Raw genomic sequence first — 18632 nt, 5'->3', positions numbered from 1 at the left:
CTTCAATATATCCACATAATTTTCCTTCCTCCTGATGCCATGGTGTCAAGCAAAGAGGCACTTAGTTTGAAGGTAGGCCTTGAAATACATCCACACGTACACCTCCAATTGACTCAAATTATGATAATTAGCATATCAGAAGCTTCTAAAGCCATGACATCATTTTCTGGAATTTTCCAAGCTGTTTAAAGGGACAGTCAACTTGGTGTATGTAAACTTCTGACCCACTGGAATTGTGATACAGTGAATTATAAGTTAAAAAATATGTCTGTAAACAATTGTTGGAAAAATTACTTGTGTCATGCACAAAGTAGATGTCCTAACCGACTTGCCAAAACTATAGTTTGTTAACAAGACATTTGTGGAATGGTTGAAAAAAAGGACTCCAAAATAAGTGTGTGTAAACTTCTGACTTCAACTGTATGTAGTAACAATATATCCTGATACATATAGCACCAATATCTTCCTGTCAGATGTGTATATATCCTGATATATGTAGTACCAATATCTTCCTGTCAGATGTGTATATATCCTGATATATGTAGTACCAATATCTTCCTGTCAGATGTGTATATATCTGATATATGTAGTACCAATATCTTCCTGTCAGATGTGTATATATCCTGATATATGTAGTACCAATATCTTCCTGTCAGATGTGTATATATCTGATACATGTAGTACCAATATCTTCCTGTCAGATGTGTATATATCCTGATATATGTAGTACCAATATCTTCCTGTCAGATGTGAATATATCTGATATATGTAGTACCAATATCTTCCTGTCAGATGTGTATATATCCTGATATATGTAGTACCAATATCTTCCTGTCAGATGTGTATATATCCTGATATATGTAGTACCAATATCTTCCTGTCAGATGTGTATATATCCTGATATATGTAGTACCAATATCTTCCTGTCAGATGTGAATATATCTGATATATGTGTATATATCCTGATATATGTAGTACCAATATCTTCCTGTCAGATGTGTATATATCTGATACATGTAGCACCAATATCTTCCTGTCAGATGTGTATATATATCTGTATCTCACCATCTGTGGGTCGCTGGATCTGCTAACCCAGCCGGAGATGAGTTTGAGCGTCTCTCTTTTCACCGTCCTCATACTTCTGATCAGGGGCTGTTTCGTCACCATCTCTCCTGAAACGCACAGCGCCAAGAGAATAGACGCATGAGGAGAGGACACACCGCCAAGAGAACAACCGCATGAGGAAAGGACACACCGCCAAGAGAATAGACGCATGAGGAGAGGACACACCGCCAAGAGAACAACCGCATGAGGAAAGGACACACCGCCAAGAGAATAGACGCATGAGGAGAGGACACACCGCCAAGAGAACAACCGCATGAGGAAAGGACACACCGCCAAGAGAACAGACGCATGAGGAGAGGACACATCCCCCAGCCCAGCCCACCCCATCCCCCCACTGACCGTTGGTCTGGATGGCTGCGGAGATGTTTTCGCTGAGGCACTTGTAGACGTTGAGCATGTCCAGATAAATGCGTCCTAACTGGATAACGAAGGGGTGTCCCACGGCCTTACAGGCCCGGACGTTGGTCTTCAGGATGCTGCCGAGCTGCTTCACCGTCTCTGGGTCCTTCAGAATGTCCACGTTCTAACAGAGTGGAGTCAACCAATCACATGTCATTTATAAAGCCCTTTTTACATCAGCAGATGTCATAAAGCGCTGTACAGAAACCCATCCGAAAACCAGAAACAGCAAGCAATGCAGATGTAGAAGCACGGTGTCTAGGATAAACTCCCTGGAAAGCAGGAACCTCGGAAGAAACCGAGAGAGGAACCAGGCTCCGAGGGGTGGCCAGTCCTCTCCTGGCTGTACTGGGTAGAGATTTAAGAGAAGGGTACTTTAGTGATCATCAGACTGAGACTACAGGTCTTTGACTGCAGGAAAGAGGTACTGCTACAGGTCTGACTATAGGAAAGAGGTAGCTACTACAGGTCTGACTATAGGAAAGAGGTAGCTACTAGAGGTCTGACTACAGGAAAAGGGTACTGCTACAGGTCTGACTATAGGAAAGAGGTAGCTACTACAGGTCTGACTATAGGAAAGAGGTAGCTACTACAGGTCTGACTATAGGAAAGAGGTAGCTACTAGAGGTCTGACTATAGGAAAGAGGTACTACTACAGGTCTGACTATAGGAAAGAGGTAGCTACTAGAGGTCTGACTATAGGAAAGAGGTAGCTACTAGAGGTCTGACTATAGGAAAGAGGTAGCTACTAGAGGTCTGACTATAGGAAAGAGGTACTACTACAGGTCTGACTATAGGAAAGAGGTACTACTACAGGTCTGACTATAGGAAAGGGGTACTACTACAGATCTGACTACAGGAAAGAGGTACTACTACAGGTCTGACAATAGGAAAGATGTAGCTACTAGAGGTCTGACTATAGGAAAGAGGTAGCTACTACAGGTCTGACTACAGGAAAGAGGTAGCTACTACAGGTCTGACTATAGGAAAGAGTAAGCTACTACAGGTCTGACTATAGGAAAGAGGTAGCTACTAGAGGTCTGACTATAGGAAAGAGGTACTACTACAGGTCTGACAATAGGAAAGAGGTAGCTACTAGAGGTCTGACTATAGGAAAGAGGTAGCTACTAGAGGTCTGACTATAGGAAAGAGGTAGCTACTACAGGTCTGACTATAGGAAAGAGGTAGCTACTACAGGTCTGACTATAGGAAAGAGGTAGCTACTAGAGGTCTGACTATAGGAAAGAGGTAGCTACTACAGGTCTGACTATAGGAAAGAGGTAGCTACTACAGGTCTGACTATAGGAAAGAGGTACTACTACAGGTCTGACTACAGGAAAGAGGTAGCTACTACAGGTCTGACTACAGGAAAGAGGTAGCTACTACAGGTCTGACTACAGGAAAGAGGTAGCTACTACAGGTCTGACTACAGGAAAGAGGTAGCTACTACAGGTCTGACTATAGGAAAGAGGTACTACTACAGGTCTGACTATAGGAAAGAGGTACTACTACAGGTCTGACTACAGGAAAGAGGTACTACTACAGGTCTGACTACAGGAAAGAGGTACTACTACAGGTCTGACTACAGGAAAGAGGTACTACTACAGGTCTGACTATAGGAAAGAGGTACTACTACAGGTCTGACTACAGGAAAGAGGTAGCTACTACAGGTCTGACTACAGGAAAGAGGTAGCTACTACAGGTCTGACTACAGGAAAGAGGTAGCTACTACAGGTCTGACTATAGGAAAGAGGTAGCTACTACAGGTCTGACTACAGGAAAGAGGTAGCTACTACAGGTCTGACTACAGGAAAGAGGTAGCTACTACAGGTCTGACTACAGGAAAGAGGTACTACTACAGGTCTGACTATAGGAAAGAGGTACTACTACAGGTCTGACTACAGGAAAGAGGTAGCTACTACAGGTCTGACTACAGGAAAGAGGTAGCTACTACAGGTCTGACTACAGGAAAGAGGTACTACTACAGGTCTGACTACAGGAAAGAGGTAGCTACTACAGGTCTGACTATAGGAAAGAGGTACTACTACAGGTCTGACTATAGGAAAGAGGTACTACTACAGGTCTGACTATAGGAAAGAGGTACTACTACAGGTCTGACTATAGGAAAGAGGTACTACTACAGGTCTTTGACTACAGGAAAGGGGTACTACTACAGGTCTGACTATAGGAAAGGGGTACTACTACAGGTCTGACTATAGGAAAGAGGTACTACTACAGGTCTGACTACAGGAAATGGGTACTACTACAGGTCTGACTATAGGAAAGGGGTAGCTACTACAGATCTGACTATAGGAAAGGGGTACTACTACAGGTCTTTGACTACAGGAAAGGGGTACTACTACAGGTATTTCTGTGACCTGGTGTTCTCCAGCAGCTGAACACATGTACATAGCAGTCCTGACATGGGTTTCAATCAGACACACTGCTCTTCAGGACAACTCTCTCCCTCCCTCCGGTCTTACTCACTGTCCTATCCAGTCACCTTCTCACTGGGGGGATTTTAGCTTATTTACAAAACATGTACAAAATATGAAAGAAGTGTGAAATGAATGATTACAGAGTGACTAGATTCATTATTACAGGAGTGACTCGATTCATTATTACAGGAGTGACTAGATTCATTATTACAGGAGTGACTAGATTCATTATTACAGGAGTGACTAGATTCATTATTACAGGAGTGACTAGATTCATTATTACAGGAGTGACTAGATTCATTACTACAAGAGTGACTAGATTCATTATTACAGGAGTGACTAGATTCATTACTACAGGAGTGACTAGATTCATTATTACCGGAGTGACTAGATTCATTTTTAGAGGAGTGGCTAGATTCATTATTACCGGAGTGACTAGATTCATTACTACAGGAGTGACTAGATTCATTACTACAGGAGTGACTAGATTCATTATTACAGGAGTGACTAGATTCATTGCTACAGGAGTGACTAGGTTCATTATTACAGGAGTGGCTAGATTGATTATTACAGGAGTGATGAGATTCATTACTACAGGAGTGACTAGATTCATTATTACAGGAGTGACTAGATTGATTACTACAGGAGTGACTAGATTCATTATTACAGGAGTGACTAGATTCATTATTTACAGGAGTGACTAGATTCATTATTACAGGAGTGACTAGATTCATTATTACATGAGTGACTAGATTCATTATTACATGAGGGACTAGATTCATTATTACATGAGGGACTAGATTCATTACGACAGGAGTGACTAGATTCATTATTACAGGAGTGTCTAGATTCATTATTACAGGAGTGACTAGATTCATTATTACAGGAGTGACTAGATACATTATTACAGGAGTGACTAGATTCATTACCACAGGAGTGACTAGATTCATTATTACAGGAGTGACTAGATTCATTATTACAGGGGTGACTAGATTCATTACTACAGGGGTGACTAGATTCATTATTACAGGAGTGACTAGATTCATTACCACAGGAGTGACTAGATTCATTATTACAGGAGTGACTAGATTCATTACTACAGGAGTGACTAGATTCATTATTACAGGAGTGACTAGATTCATTATTACAGGAGTGACTAGATTCATTATTACAGGAGTGACTAGATTCATTATTACAGGAGTGACTAGATTCATTATTACAGGAGTGACTAGATTCATTATTACAGGAGTGACTAGATTCATTATTACAGGAGTGACTAGATTCATTATTACAGGAGTGACTAGATTCATTATTACAGGAGTGACTAGATTCATTATTACAGGAGTGACTAGATTCATTACTACAGGAGTGACTAGATTCATTACTACAGGAGTGACTAGATTCATTATTACAGGAGTGACTAGATTCATTATTACAGGAGTGACTAGATTCATTATTACAGGAGTGACTAGATTCATTACTACAGGAGTGACTAGATTCATTATTACAGGAGTGACTAGATTCATTATTACAGGAGTGACTAGATTCATTACTACAGGAGTGACTAGATTCATTATTACAGGAGTGACTAGATTCATTATTACAGGAGTGACTAGATTCATTATTACAGGAGTGACTAGATTCATTACCACAGGAGTGACTAGATTCATTATTACAGGAGTGACTAGATTCATTATTACAGGAGTGACTAGATTCATTATTACAGGAGTGACTAGATTCATTATTACAGGAGTGACTAGATTCATTATTACAGGAGTGACTAGATTCATTATTACAGGAGTGACTAGATTCATTATTACAGGAGTGACTAGATTCATTATTACAGGAGTGACTAGATTCATTATTACAGGAGTGACTAGATTCATTATTACAGGAGTGACTAGATTCATTATTACAGGAGTGACTAGATTCATTACTACAGGAGTGACTAGATTCATTACTACAGGAGTGACTAGATTCATTATTACAGGAGTGACTAGATTCATTATTACAGGAGTGACTAGATTCATTATTACAGGAGTGACTAGATTCATTACTACAGGAGTGACTAGATTCATTACTACAGGAGTGACTAGATTCATTATTACAGGAGTGACTAGATTCATTGCTACAGGAGTGACTAGATTCATTATTACATGAGTGACTAGATTCATTATTACATGAGGGACTAGATTCATTATTACATGAGGGACTAGATTCATTACGACAGGAGTGACTAGATTCATTATTACAGGAGTGACTAGATTCATTATTACAGGAGTGACTAGATTCATTATTACAGGAGTGACTAGATTCATTATTACAGGAGTGACTAGATTCATTATTACAGGAGTGACTAGATTCATTATTACAGGAGTGACTAGATTCATTATTACAGGAGTGACTAGATTCATTACTACAGGAGTGACTAGATTCATTATTACAGGAGTGACTAGATTCATTACCACAGGAGTGACTAGATTCATTATTACAGGAGTGACTAGATTCATTACTACAGGAGTGACTAGATTCATTATTACAGGAGTGACTAGATTCATTATTACAGGAGTGACTAGATTAATTATTACAGGAGTGACTAGATTCATTATTACAGGAGTGACTAGATTCATTATTACAGGAGTGACTAGATTCATTATTACAGGAGTGACTAGATTCATTATTACAGGAGTGACTAGATTCATTATTACAGGAGTGACTAGATTCATTATTACAGGAGTGACTAGATTCATTATTACAGGAGTGACTAGATTCATTATTACAGGAGTGACTAGATTCATTATTACAGGAGTGACTAGATTCATTACCACAGGAGTGACTAGATTCATTATTACAGGAGTGACTAGATTCATTACTATGGACCTGACTAGATTCATTACACAGGAGACCCAGATTCATTATAGATACAGGAATGACTAGATTCATTATGAGTCAGGAGTGACTGATTCATTACTACAGGAGTGACTAGATTCATTATTACAGGAATGACTAGATTCTTATTACAGGAGTGACTAGATTCATTATTACAGGAGTGACTAGATTCATTATTACAGGAGTGACTAGATTCATTAGTACAGGAGTGACTAGATTCATTATTACAGGAGTGACGTACCTTGGTGGCCTGTTGAATGATGCTGTCCCACACCTGGTTAGGTAGTAACATGTATTTCTCTATGATATGCTCTTGTACTGCCTGGTCTGTCTGGGCTCCGATCATGTACCCCACGGCCTCGTAGAACGTATGGACCTGCACAACACACACAGGAGACCCAGAACATATATAGATACACAAATACTAGATTCTGATGAGTCAGCGTGATGCTTCTCAGTAGACAGAGGTAGATACACAAATACTAGATTCTGCTCTGAGTCAGCGTGATGCTTCTCAGTACAGAGATAGATACACAAATACTAGATTCTGCTCTGAGTCAGCGTGATGCTTCTCAGTAGACAGAGGTAGATACACAAATACTAGATTCTGCTCTGAGTCAGCGTGATGCCTCTCAGTAGACAGAGATAGATACACAAATACTAGATTCTGCTCTGAGTCAGCGTGATGCCTCTCAGTAGACAGAGATAGATACACAAATACTAGATTCTGCTCTGAGTCAGCGTGATGCTTCTCAGTAGACAGAGGTAGATACACAAATACTAGATTCTGCTCTGAGTCAGCGTAATGCTTCTCAGTAGACAGAGATAGATACACAAATACTAGATTCTGCTCTGAGTCAGCGTAATGCTTCTCAGTAGACATAGAGATCAAGTCCCATCTAGTCAGTGTGTTTCTACAGCTTGGAACGTACACACCAACATAACATCAGCACTGAGGGATGGTCAAGGTTTGTAACTTTTGTCAGCGTTAGTAATAATGAACACAGATACAAGAAACAGAGAAAGACAATCTGGGTTTTAATGGTTAGACTGGAAATGTTCAAATGTTCTGAATCCCAGAGCTTTTTCAGTAGACATGACAGAGTCCTCTCTACTCAATCCATTTCTACAGCTTGGTGTGTGTTTGAACCCATTTCAACATGCCCTCTAATACACGCCTTTTAGTTTGGGCTGAGTGAATGACAGGTATAGTCCTCTCTAGTCGTCGCATTTCTAGGGCCTGAGGCTGACCTGTCTGTTGGGGTTAAAGGTCATGATGATGGAGTTGATGTTGTTGAGGATCTCGTCGCACGTGTGTGTGTACCTGTTGTGGCTACAGGTCACAGGTGTGTGTGTGTGTGTGTGTGTGTACCTGTTGTGGCTGCAGGTCACAGATGTGTGTGTGTGTGTACCTGCTGTGGCTGCAGGTCACAGGTGTGTGTGTGTGTGTGTGTACTTGTTGTGGCTGCAGGTCACAGATGTGTGTGTGTGTGTGTGTGTGTGTGTGTGTGTGTGTGTGTGTGTGTGTGTGTGTGTGTACCTGTTGTGGCTGCAGGTCACAGGTGTGTGTGTGTCCTGTTGTGGCTGCAGGTCACAGATGTGTGTGTGTGTGTGTGTGGGTCTCTGTGTGTGTGTCTGTGTGTGTGTGTGTGTGTGTGTGTTCTCCACCTCTGTACACCAGGTCACAGGTGTGTGTTGTCCTGTCTGTGGCTGCAGGTCACAGTACACCAGTGTGACAGTGTGTACACCAGGCAGACAGACAGTGTGTGTGTGTGTGGCACACAGACAGACAGTGTGTGTGTGTGTCTGTGGCACACAGACAGACAGTTAGTTCTCTCACCTCTGTGACCTGCAGGACAGACAGTTGTGTCTGGTGGCACACAGACAGACAGTTAGTTATCTCACCTCTGTACACCAGGCACACAGACAGACAGTTAGTTCTCTCACCTCTGTACACCAGGCACACAGACAGACAGTTAGTTCTCTCACCTCTGTACACCAGGCACACAGGACAGTGCAGGTCACCAGGCATGACAGACAGTTAGTTCTCTCACCTGTTGTACACCAGGCACACAGACAGACAGTTAGTTCTCTCACCTCTGTACACCAGGCACACAGACAGACAGTTAGTTCTCTCACCTCTGTACACCAGGCACACAGACAGACAGTTAGTTCTCTCACCTCTGTACACCAGGCACACAGACAGGTTCTCTCACCTCTGGACACCAGGCACATTAGTTCTCTCACCTCTGTACACCAGGCACACAGACAGACAGTTAGTTCTCTCACCTCTGGACACCAGGCACACAGACAGACAGTTAGTTCTCTCACCTCTGTACACCAGGCACACAGACAGACAGTTAGTTCTCTCACCTCTGTACACCAGGCACACAGACAGACAGTTAGTTCTCTCACCTCTGGACACCAGGCACACAGACAGACAGTTAGTTCTCTCACCTCTGGGCCAGGCACACAGACTTGACAGACAGTTAGTTCTCTCACCTCTGGACACCAGAACAGTGTCTGGACACCAGGCACAGACAGACAGTTAGTTCTGTCACCCTGTACACCAGGCACACAGACAGACAGTTAGTTCTCTCACCTCTGGACACCAGGCACACAGACAGACAGTTAGTTCTCTCACCTCTGTACACCAGGCACACAGACAGACAGTTAGTTCTCTCACCTCTGTACACCAGGCACACAGACAGACAGTTAGTTCTCTCACCTCTGTACTTAGTTCTCTCACCTCTGTACACCAGGCACACAGACAGACAGTTAGTTCTCTCACCTCTGGACACCAGGCACACAGACAGACAGTTAGTTCTCTCACCTCTGTACACCAGGCACACAGACAGACAGTTAGTTCTCTCACCTCTGTACACCAGGCACACAGACAGACAGTTAGTTCTCTCACCTCTGTACACCAGGCACACAGACAGACAGTTAGTTCTCTCACCTCTGTACACCAGGCACACAGACAGGCACACAGACAGACAGTTAGTTCTCTCACCTCTGTACACCAGGCACACAGACAGACAGACAGTTAGTTCTCTGTACACCTCTGTACACCAGGCACACAGACAGACAGTTAGTTCTCTCACCTCTGTACACCAGGCACACAGACAGACAGTTAGTTCTCTCACCTCTGTACACCAGGCACACAGACAGACAGTTAGTTCTCTCACCTCTGTACACCAGGCACACAGACAGACAGTTAGTTCTCTCACCTCTGGACACCAGGCACACAGACAGACAGTTAGTTCTCTCACCTCTGGACACCAGGCACACAGACAGACAGTTAGTTCTCTCACCTCTGGACACCAGGCACACAGACAGACAGTTAGTTCTCTCACCTCTGTACACCAGGCACACAGACAGACAGTTAGTTCTCTCACCGTGCATGAACTCAAAGAGTTTATTGACGACGGTCTTGAGGAACTTCCAGTGGGCTCTGAGGAAGCGAGGGTACTGGCCCACGATGTACATGATATTGGAGGCAATGATGGCCTTATTGTCCTTTCCCCTCTTCTGTTCACATAGACCCAGCAGATCCTATACACACACACACACACAAACACACACACACACACACACACACACACACACACACACACACACACACACACACACACACACACACACACACACACACACACACACACACACACACAAGTTAGACAGATGGATAACAGAGAGCCTTTGGACAATAGATGAGCTATATGTTCATCCTTGAGGCCCAGTGTGTCCAGAGAGGCAGCACATCTTCCCCTCCTGCATCTCTGTCACATTGTCCATCAGCTCAACTAAATATCCACCAAACAAACTCCCATTCTCATCCTTCTCCTAAAGAGAAAGATGCTGCTCAACATTCTCCTGAAGAGAAAGATGCTGCTCAACAGTCTCCTAAAGAGAAAGATGCTGTTCAACATTCTCCTGAAGAGAAAGATGCTGCTCAACATTCTCCTGAAGAGAAAGATGCTGCTCAACATTCTCCTGAAGAGAAAGATGCTGCTCAACATTCTCCTGAAGAGAAAGATGCTGCTCAACATTCTCCTAAAGAGAAAGATGCTGCTCAACATTCTCCTAAAGAGAAAGATGCTGCTCAACATTCTCCTGAAGAGAAAGATGCTGCTCAACATTCTCCTAAAGAGAAAGATGCTGCTCAACATTCTCCTAAAGAGAAAGATGCTGCTCAACATTCTCCTGAAGAGAAAGATGCTGCTCAACATTCTAAAGAGAAAGATGCTGCTCAACATTCTAAAGAGAAAGTTGCTGCTCAACATTCTAAAGAGAAAGATGTTGCTCAACATTCTCCCGAAGAAAAAGATGCTGCTCAACATTCTAAGTAGAAAGTTGCTGCTCAACATTCTAAATAGAAAGTTGCTGCTCAACATTCTAAAGAGAAAGATGCTGCTCAACATTCTCCTGAAGAGAAAGATGCTATGCTGCTCAACATTCTCCTGAAGAGAAAGATGCTGCTCAACATTCTCCTAAAGAGAAAGATGCTGCTCAACATTCTCCTAAAGAGAAAGATGCTGCTCAACATTCTCCTGAAGAGAAAGATGCTGCTCAACATTCTCCTAAAGAGAAAGTTGCTGCTCAACATTCTAAAGAGAAAGATGCTGCTCAACATTCTCCGGAAGAGAAAGATGCTGCTCAACATTCTCCGGAAGAGAAAGATGCTGCTCAACATTCTCCGGAAGAGAAAGATGCTGCTCAACATTCTCCGGAAGAGAAAGATGCTGCTCAACATTCTCCTGAAGAGAAAGATGCTGCTCAACATTCTCCTGAAGAGAAAGATGCTGCTCAACATTCTCCTAAAGAGAAAGATGCTGCTCAACATTCTCCTAAAGAGAAAGATGCTGCTCAACATTCTAAAGAGAAAGATGCTGCTCAACATTCTCCTAAAGCCTTCTGGTCATCAACCCTCTACATGAATCCCATTTTACTCTCTCCGTTATACCATTATACTTGTCCCTAGGTGGCCTCCGTACCTTGATGACAGTGACCAGGAACCTCTTCTCGTCCTCTTCGTGCATGGCTCCACTGATGGACCCTATAGCCCAGCACAGTGTGTTGAGGTTCTTCCAGGACCACTCTGTACCGTTCACCTGGTTATGAAGCTTCTCTGTCATTATACGCTCCGTGTCTGCATAGTCCAGATGGGTCAGGTACACTAGAGAGAGAGAGAGAGAGACAGAGAGACAGAGAGAGAGCGAGACAGAGAGCGACAGAGAGAGAGCGAGACAGAGAGCGACAGAGAGAGAGCGAGAGAGAGAAACAGCGAGAGAGAGAGACAGAGAGAGACAGAGAGAGAGCGAGACAGAGAGCGACAGAGAGAGAGCGAGACAGAGAGCGACAGAGAGCGAGAGAGAGAAACAGCGAGAGAGAGAGACAGAGAGAAAGACAGAGAGAGACAGAGAGAGAGCGAGACAGAGAGAAACAGAGAGACAGAGAGAGAGCGAGACAGAGAAACAGAGAGACAGAGAGCGAGACAGAGAGAGAGAAACAGAGAGAGAGACAGAAACAGAGACAGAGAGAGAAAGACAGAGAGACAGAGAGACAGAGACAGAGACAGAGAGAGAGAGAGAGACAGAAAGAGAGAGAGAGAGAGCGAGACAGAGAGAGAGAGACAGAGAGAGAGAGAGACAGAGAGAGAGAGAGAGAGAGACGATCACAGAGAGAGGAGAGACAAGAGACACAGAGAGACAGAAACAGAGACAGAGACAGAGAGAGCGAGACAGAAAGAGAGAGCGAGACAGAAAGAGAGAGAGAGCGAGCGAGACAGAGAGAGGAGAGAGAGAGAGACGATCACAGAGAGTTTAGAGTGTAGATCAAGTCAATAGACTAGGGTCCTTATTGAACTAGTGGTGCTGTACAGTGATGTGATGTCCACAAAGGAAACTGACAATCAGTCTAAATGTAGAAAGTCACACATAACTATTCCACCTGCTATATTCCACCTGCTGCCCCCCCACACACACGTGTGACGTACCCAGTGTCTCTCTCATGTTCTTGTAGAGGTTGATGGAGTCTGTGTCCTTCATGAACTCTCGTACCACCTCTCCCTGGTCGTTCTCCACCACCAGCACCTCCTCCGGCTTGGCCATGCGGCTCACCATCAGCAGACGCACCTGTTACCAACATCAACAGCCGTCAAGACACACAGAGAGAGACACAGACACAGAGACAGACACACAGAGAGAGAGACACAGACACACAGAGAGAGACACAGACACAGAGAGAGAGACACAGACACAGAGAGAGAGAGACACAGACACACAGAGAGAGACACACACACAGAGAGAGACACACAGACACACAGAGAGAGACACACAGACACAGAGAGAGACACACAGACACACAGAGAGAGACACAGACACAGAGAGAGAGACACAGACACAGAGAGAGAGACACAGACACAGAGAGAGAGAGAGACACAGACACACAGAGAGACACACAGACACACAGAGAGAGACACACAGACACAGAGAGAGAGAGACACAGACACACAGAGACACACAGACACACAGACACACAGAGAGAGAGACACAGACACACAGAGAGACACACAGACACACAGAGAGAGAGACACAGACACACAGAGAGACACACAGACACACAGAGAGAGAGACACAGACACAGACACAGAGAGAGACACACAGACACACAGAGAGAGACACAGACACAGACACACAGAGAGACACACAGACACACAGAGAGAGAGACACAGACACAGAGAGAGAGAGACACAGACACACAGAGAGACACACAGACACACAGAGAGACACACAGACACACAGAGAGACACACAGACACACAGAGAGAGACACACAGACACAGAGAGAGAGACACAGACACACAGAGAGAGACACAGACACACAGAGAGAGAGACACAGACACACAGAGAGAGACACAGACACACAGAGAGAGAGACAAGAGTGTGTCTGTCTGTCTGCCAGTCTCCCAGTCAGTCCGGCCTGTCTGTCCGTCTGTCTGTCTGGTCACCTTGGAGAGTACAGGCAGGTAGAGCTGTCTGCGAGGAGGGACATCAAAGTGTTGTGATCCAGACAGCAGGGGGGAGGTGGAGGTGGAGAAGGGACTCTCCCTGTAAAGCTCTGCAGCCAGATGGTTCCAGTACTCCAGACAGATCTTAAAGATCTCTGTCTCCTCCACCTCAGACACCAGCAGCATGTAGTGGAGAGCCTGGAGGAGGAGAGGAGAGGGGAGGAGGAGAGGAGGAGGAGGTAAGAGGATTAGGAGGATAGAGAGGAGAAGAGGAGAGGGGGAGGAGGTGAGAGGATTAGGAGGATAGAGAGGAGGAGAGAGAGGAGAGGGAGAGGAGAGGGAGGAGGAGAGAGAGGAGTAGAGAGGGGGGAGGAGGAGAGGAGGTGGGGAGAGAGGGGAGGAGAGGAGGGGGAGGAGGAGAGGAGAGGGGGAGAGGGAGGAGAGAGAGGAGTAGAGAGGGGGGAGGAGAGGAGGTGGGGAGAGAGGGGAGGAGAGGAGGGGGAGGAGGAGAGGAGAGAGAGGAGGAGAGGGGGGGTGAGAGAGAGAGAGAGAGAGAGAGAGAGAGAGAGAGAGAGAGAGAGAGAGAGAGAGAGAGAGAGAGAGAGAGAGAGAGGAGGAGGGGAATTGGGAGGAGAGGAGAGGAGGAGGAGAGAGAGAGGAGGGGAGAGAAAGAGAGAGAGAGAGGAGGAGGTGGGGGAAGAGGGGAGGAGGGAAGGGTTACTTGTTTAATTTGAAGGATCTGTTTTGTATATTTAGTGTTTAGTGGTTTTCATAACAGCCCCCTTGTGTTTCCAACCTCACCTGCATTAACGTTGACTTGATCGTTGTAAAGAAACCCAGGCCTTTTCCCAAGTCCTCTACTTCTCCACTATGTCCCACCCAGTCCCAGGATGTAACCATGTCCCACCCAGTCCCAGGATGTAACCATGTCCCACCCAGTCCCAGGATGTAACCATGTCCCACCCAGTCCCAGGATGTAACCATGTCCCACCCAGTCCCAGGGTGTAACCATGTCCTCTACTTCTCCACTATGTCCCACCCAGTCCCAGGATGTAACCATGTCCCACCCAGTCCCAGGATGTAACCATGTCCCACCCAGTCCCAGGATGTAACCATGTCCCACCCAGTCCCAGGATGTAACCATGTCCCACCCAGTCCCAGGATGTAACCATGTCCCACCCAGTCCCAGGATGTAACCATGTCCCACCCAGTCCCAGGGTGTAACCATGTCCTCTACTTCTCCACTATGTCCCACCCAGTCCCAGGATGTAACCATGTCCCACCCAGTCCCAGGATGTAACCATGTCCCACCCAGTCCCAGGATGTAACCCATGTCCCACCCAGTCCCAGGATGTATGTCCCTATGTCCCACCCAGTCCCAGGATGTAACCATGTCCCACCCAGTCCCAGGATGTAACCATGTCCCTACCCAGTCCCAGGATGTAACCATGTCCCACCCAGTCCCAGGGTGTAACCATGTCCCACCCAGTCCCAGGGTGTAACCATGTCCCACCCAGTCTACTTCTCCACTATGTCCCACCCAGTCCCAGGATGTAACCATGTCCCACCCAGTCCCAGGATGTAACCATGTCCCACCCAGTCCCAGGATGTAACCATGTCCCACCCAGTCCCAGGGTGTAACCATGTCCCACCCAGTCCCAGGATGTAACCATGTCCCACCCAGTCCCAGGATGTAACCATGTCCCACCCAGTCCCAGGATGTAACCATGTCCCACCCAGTCCCAGGATGTAACCATGTCCCACCCAGTCCCAGGATGTAACCATGTCCCACCCAGTCCCAGGATGTAACCATGTCCCACCCAGTCCCAGGATGTAACCATGTCCCACCCAGTCCCAGGATGTAACCATGTCCCACCCAGTCCCAGGGTGTAACCATGTCCCACCCAGTCCCAGGATGTAACCATGTCCCACCCAGTCCCAGGGTGTAACCATGTCCCACCCAGTCCCAGGGTGTAACCATGTCCCACCCAGTCCCAGGATGTAACCATGTCCCACCCAGTCCCAGGGTGTAACCATGTCCCACCCAGTCCCAGGATGTAACCATGTCCCACCCAGTCCCAGGATGTAACCATGTCCCACCCAGTCCCAGGATGTAACCATGTCCCACCCAGTCCCAGGGTGTAACCATGTCCCACCCAGTCCCAGGGTGTAACCATGTCCTCTACTTCTCCACTATGTCCCACCCAGTCCCAGGATGTAACCATGTCCCACCCAGTCCCAGGATGCAACCATGTCCCACCCAGTCCCAGGATGTAACCATGTCCCACCCAGTCCCAGGATGTAACCATGTCCCACCCAGTCCCAGGGTGTAACCATGTCCCACCCAGTCCCAGGGTGTAACCATGTCCCACCCAGTCCCAGGATGTAACTATGTCCCACCCAGTCCCAGGATGTAACCATGTCCCACCCAGTCCCAGGATGTAACCAGTGGGCTTGAATCAACTAAGCCCAGCAGTGTTCAGGAAATGAGAAAAGAGTCGTTTTGTGAGAAACTGCTGCGGTATGTTTCTCACCTCCATCATTGTCTCTCGGAGGTTGGGCCTCTTCTCGATGAGCTGACCGTGCTCCTTCAGGAAGGTGCAGAGAAACAGGCTGAGGTTCTGGATGAAGTTCTGCTCGTCATCCTTACCGTTGGAGTACGCCAGACGAATGTTGGTGTTCAGGGGAAGCATCTGGGGAGGGAGACGGAGAATAGGAATGGATGATTGACTGGACAGTCTGTGTGTGTGTGTGTGTGTGTGTGTGTGTGTGTGTGTGTGTGTGTGTGTGTGTGTGTGTGTGGATGTAACCATGTCCCATCTGGGGAGTCCCAGGAATGGATGATTGACTGGACAGTCTGTGTGTGTGTGTGTGTGTGTGTGTGTGTGTGTGTGTGTGTGTGTGTGTGTGTGTGTGTGTGTGTGTGTGTGTGTGTGTGTGTGTGTGTGTGTGTGTGTGTGTGTGTGTGTGTGTGTGTGTGTGTGTGTTACATCTGGGGGGATAATAGGAATGGATGATTGACTGGACAGTCTGTGTGTGTGTGTCTGTGTGTGTGTGTGTTACATCTGGGGAGGGAGACGGAGAATAGCAATGGATGATTGACTGGACAGTCTGTGTGTGTGTGTGTGTGTGTGTGTCTACATCTGGGGGGAGACGGAGAATAGCAATGGATGATTGACTGGACAGTCTGTGTGTGTGTGTGTGTGTGTGTGTGTGTGTGTGTTACATCTGGGGAGGGAGACATCTGGGGAGAATAGCAATGGATGATTGACTGGACAGTCTGTGTGTGTGTGTGTGTGTGTGTGTGTGTGTGTGTGTGTGTGTGTGTGTGTGTGTGTGTGTGTGTGTGTGTGTGTGTGTTACATCTGGGGAGGGAGACGGAGAATAGCAATGGATGATTGACTGGACAGTCTGTGTGTGTGTGTGTGTGTGTTACATCTGGGGAGGGAGACGGAGAATAGCAATGGATGATTGACTGGACAGTCTGTGTGTGTGTGTGTGTGTGTGTGTGTGTGTGTGTGTTTATTTATATATATATATATATACATACACACCTGTTTGAGTTGACACATGGTGAGCGTGAAGAGGTTGACAAACTGCTCCTCGTATTGGCTGACACTGACGCCGGCGATCTCCGTCAGACACTTCAACGTCACGTTGCGGAACATCGGCACGTTCAGGAACTACAGAATCAATCAACCAATCAAATGTATTTATACATCCCTTCTTACACCAGCTGATATCTCAAAGTGCTGTACAGAAACCCAGCATAAAACCCCCAAACAGCAAGCAATGCAGATGTAGAAGCACGGTGGCCAGATTCACTCCCTGGAAAGCAGGACCCTAGGAAGAAACCTAGAGAGGAACCAGGCTCTGAGGGGTGGCCAGTCCTCTTCTGGCTGTACTGGGTAGAGAGGAACCAGGCTATGTGGGGTGGCCAGTCCTCTTCTGGCTGTACTGGGTAGAGAGGAACCAGGCTCTGAGGGGTGGCCAGTCCTCTTCTGGCTGTACTGGGTAGAGGAACCAGGCTCTGAGGGGTGGCCAGTCCTCTTCTGGCTGTACTGGGTAGAGAGGAACCAGGCTCTGAGGGGTGGCCAGTCCTCTTCTGGCTGTACTGGGTAGAGAGGAACCAGGCTCTGAGGGGTGGCCAGTCCTCTTCTGGCTGTACTGGGTAGAGAGGAACCAGGCCCTGAGGGGTGGCCAGTCCTCTTCTGGCTGTACTGGGTAGAGAGGAACCAGGCTCTGAGGGGTGGCCAGACCTCTTCTGGCTGTACTGGGTAGAGAGGAACCAGGCTCTGAGGGGTGGCCAGTCCTCTTCTGGCTGTACTGGGTAGAGAGGAACCAGGCTCTGAGGGGTGGCCAGTCCTCTTCTGGCTGTACTGGGTAGAGAGGAACCAGGCTCTGAGGGGTGGCCAGTCCTCTTCTGGCTGTACTGGGTAGAGAGGAACCAGGCCCTGAGGGGTGGCCAGTCCTCTTCTGGCTGTACTGGGTAGAGAGGAACCAGGCTCTGAGGGGTGGCCAGACCTCTTCTGGCTGTACTGGGTAGAGAGGAACCAGGCTCTGAGGGGTGGCCAGTCCTCTTCTGGCTGTACTGGGTAGAGAGGAACCAGGCTCTGAGGGGTGGCCAGTCCTCTCCTGGCTGTTCTGGGTAGAGAGGAACCAGGTTCTGAGGGGTGGCCAGTCCTCTTCTGGCTGTACTGGGTAGAGAGGAACCAGGCCTGAGGGGTGGCCAGTCCTCTCCTGGCTGTTCTGGGTAGAGAGGAACCAGGT

At 46.7% G+C, this 18632-nt stretch overlaps 2 protein-coding genes and 1 long non-coding RNA gene across 22 annotated transcripts in view; 1 reads left to right on the top strand and 2 right to left on the bottom strand.

The window, feature by feature from the left end:
- The window catches only part of LOC118381297 (exportin-1-like), a 76864-nt gene that overhangs the window by 19267 nt on the left and 38965 nt on the right, over window positions 1-18632 (bottom strand). The window contains exons 10-24 of the mRNA XM_052511747.1: window positions 17417-17545; window positions 16397-16555; window positions 13863-14060; window positions 12850-12988; window positions 11849-12030; window positions 10208-10406; window positions 9914-10081; window positions 9643-9810; window positions 9454-9579; window positions 9099-9308; window positions 8692-8840; window positions 8224-8400; window positions 7093-7227; window positions 1465-1648; window positions 1066-1172 (exon numbers count right to left, since the gene is read on the bottom strand). Of these exons, the coding sequence (XP_052367707.1) occupies window positions 1066-1172; window positions 1465-1648; window positions 7093-7227; window positions 8224-8400; window positions 8692-8840; window positions 9099-9308; window positions 9454-9579; window positions 9643-9810; window positions 9914-10081; window positions 10208-10406; window positions 11849-12030; window positions 12850-12988; window positions 13863-14060; window positions 16397-16555; window positions 17417-17545 (2430 nt within the window). The remainder of the gene's footprint in view (window positions 1-1065; window positions 1173-1464; window positions 1649-7092; window positions 7228-8223; window positions 8401-8691; window positions 8841-9098; window positions 9309-9453; window positions 9580-9642; window positions 9811-9913; window positions 10082-10207; window positions 10407-11848; window positions 12031-12849; window positions 12989-13862; window positions 14061-16396; window positions 16556-17416; window positions 17546-18632) is intronic.
- On the top strand, window positions 2581-4354 carry LOC127926323 (uncharacterized). Of its 15 annotated transcripts, none has more exons than XR_008124004.1 (5): window positions 2581-2612; window positions 2773-2817; window positions 3101-3162; window positions 3386-3416; window positions 3544-4354. It is a non-coding gene; the product is annotated as an uncharacterized LOC127926323 (long non-coding RNA). The 15 variants fall into 15 exon arrangements; XR_008124003.1 differs by lacking the exon at window positions 2773-2817 and adding an exon at window positions 2677-2721; XR_008124007.1 differs by lacking the exons at window positions 2773-2817; window positions 3101-3162 and adding an exon at window positions 3246-3309 and having other exon boundaries at window positions 3374-3416.
- Window positions 17560-18632, bottom strand: part of LOC127926322 (uncharacterized) — a 2523-nt gene continuing 1450 nt past the window's right edge. The window contains exons 1-3 of one of the 6 annotated variants that reach the window (XM_052511751.1): window positions 18387-18632; window positions 18122-18280; window positions 17560-17858 (exon numbers count right to left, since the gene is read on the bottom strand). The exon at window positions 18387-18632 is cut by the window's right edge and continues 1450 nt beyond it. In XM_052511751.1, coding sequence (XP_052367711.1) covers window positions 17787-17858; window positions 18122-18280; window positions 18387-18632 — 477 coding nt within the window. In that variant the 3' untranslated portion in view covers window positions 17560-17786. The other 5 variants (XM_052511749.1, XM_052511752.1, XM_052511750.1 and 2 more) reach the window with 5 other exon arrangements.

The sequence above is a fragment of the Oncorhynchus keta genome, unplaced genomic scaffold, assembly GCF_023373465.1.
Source record: "Oncorhynchus keta strain PuntledgeMale-10-30-2019 unplaced genomic scaffold, Oket_V2 Un_contig_7430_pilon_pilon, whole genome shotgun sequence".
Lineage (NCBI taxonomy): Eukaryota > Metazoa > Chordata > Actinopteri > Salmoniformes > Salmonidae > Oncorhynchus > Oncorhynchus keta.
The sequence above is the reverse complement of the archived record's forward strand: the minus strand, read 5'-3'. Positions and strand labels throughout refer to the sequence as shown.